This window comes from Lactuca sativa, chromosome 7, assembly GCF_002870075.4.
Source record: "Lactuca sativa cultivar Salinas chromosome 7, Lsat_Salinas_v11, whole genome shotgun sequence".
NCBI lineage: Eukaryota > Viridiplantae > Streptophyta > Magnoliopsida > Asterales > Asteraceae > Lactuca > Lactuca sativa.
In genome coordinates, this window is record NC_056629.2 from 109,598,952 (window position 1) to 109,600,508 (window position 1,557).

General features: G+C 36.5%; 1 protein-coding gene across 1 annotated transcript; it reads right to left on the reverse strand.

The window, feature by feature from the left end:
- Window positions 1-380: 380 nt before the first annotated feature.
- LOC111887900 (uncharacterized) lies at window positions 381-1,080 on the reverse strand. The gene is made up of 2 exons (XM_023884037.3): window positions 748-1,080; window positions 381-635 (listed from the first exon to the last, which is right to left on the reverse strand). Exons 1-2 carry the CDS (start codon window positions 928-930, stop codon window positions 519-521), a joined length of 300 nt encoding a protein of 99 aa, XP_023739805.1. The 5' UTR covers window positions 931-1,080; the 3' UTR covers window positions 381-518.
- Window positions 1,081-1,557: the final 477 nt, after the last annotated feature.

Sequence of the window (1,557 nt, forward strand, 5' to 3'; positions counted from 1 at the left end):
AATTTAAAAAAGAAAAAAATAATTTAATTTTAATTAATTCATTATTTTTTTTATAAATTCAAACTTTTCGAATGATTTTTTTAAAATAAATCCATATAATATATCAGATCTAATTGTTTTCATATATGTCAATTTGATTTTCAAACAAATATAAAATAGTTTCATATTATTGGCGGAGACCCTTCCCCAAAACCTAGCTTATGGTGGGGACTTTCCTTGACCCTCAACTGTTATGCACAGGATGCTTTATGCCCAAGGGTGGCGTATAATTAGTCGGCTTCAACATTAACATCGTTGATTTTAAGCAAAGTTACAAGTGATTTTGCTTCTACAATAAGATCGCACAAAATTATCTTTTATAAATATACTTTGACAGTCTATTAAAAACTTCTAAAGCTTTATTATTTAAAATAAATAATAAAAAAAAACAAAAGCAACTTTCTTTTCTACTGATACAAACATTTGTTCCTTGATGAACTGCAAAGTTCCTCGTACACTTAACAAATGCATAGAAATCATCAATCAATTTTATGTGAAAACTGTATCGGAAGAGTTGAAAGCATCATCTCCATTGAAGATGAAGACATTAGAGTCACCCATCGAAACGGATAACAATTTAGGGATATGCTGGACAACTGAAATAAAATGAAAAAGTGATATCGATATTCAAACTACAAAAAACCACACAAGTTCCCATTAAGATGGAGAACCGTCGTCTAAAAGGATGGCGGCGGAATCATCGTTTACCTGCTGCTGCTGCTGTTTCTGTTGGTCCGATTGGCGATTCAGATCTTCATCGGGATCAGGGTTGTATAATTGTGCTTTCTCTAGATAAGGCTTAAATCCTAGCTGTAGGGTAAGATAGCCAAAAGCTACTGCACCGATCACCACCAATCCAGACCTCATCCCATTTTTTGCCGCCTCCCTCATGGTTCCCCTCACTCCGTTGTCCGCCGTTCCCTTATGGAAGTAGGTCTTACATGTTAAAAAAATAGAAAAATACCCCCGAGGGTTTTGTTAAAATTACAACAAAGACCCCTAAGGTTTGATGGTTTTTGTTATTGGGTAAACACGGAACAAACTATCACTTTATGGTTCCCTGCTGCCCACTGCTACTTCCCTGCTGCCCACTGCTACTGCTGCTCCCTGAAATTGAGAGGTTGGGAAAAGAGGGTTTGTCTTATGATACTAAACAGTCATTGTGGAACTAGTGTCCAAGTATTATCCTGTGAGCCACCAAGGTGTTTGTTTTGCACTTGAGACCTCACCTGCGTCGCGAACAAACTATTAGTTATCATCCTTAATTACAAATCAACCATCGAATGTTTCTGTAATGTATTTTAACTTTTCACAGGTCCTAAACTTGATTTTGGCTAGGCTCTTATACTTTGGAATAGAAATGAACAAAAATATTGGTACGGGTCACGAAAAAGATTGAGACCGAATCGGGCTAAAACACGACTGAACCGAAAAAGAAACGGGATTCAAAAAACAGAACTAAACTGGTCTGAGACCGTCAAGGGTCGTTCTGAAAAAAGAACAGACCTTTCCAACATC

Coding starts and splice junctions, on each gene's coding strand:
- LOC111887900 (XM_023884037.3), bottom strand. CDS start 930: ATGAGGGAGGCGGCAAAAAATGGGATGAGGTCTGGATTGGTGGTGATC. Junction 636..747: donor AGAAACAGCAGCAGCAGCAG/GTAAACGATGAT, acceptor ATTTTATTTCAG/TTGTCCAGCATATCCCTAAA.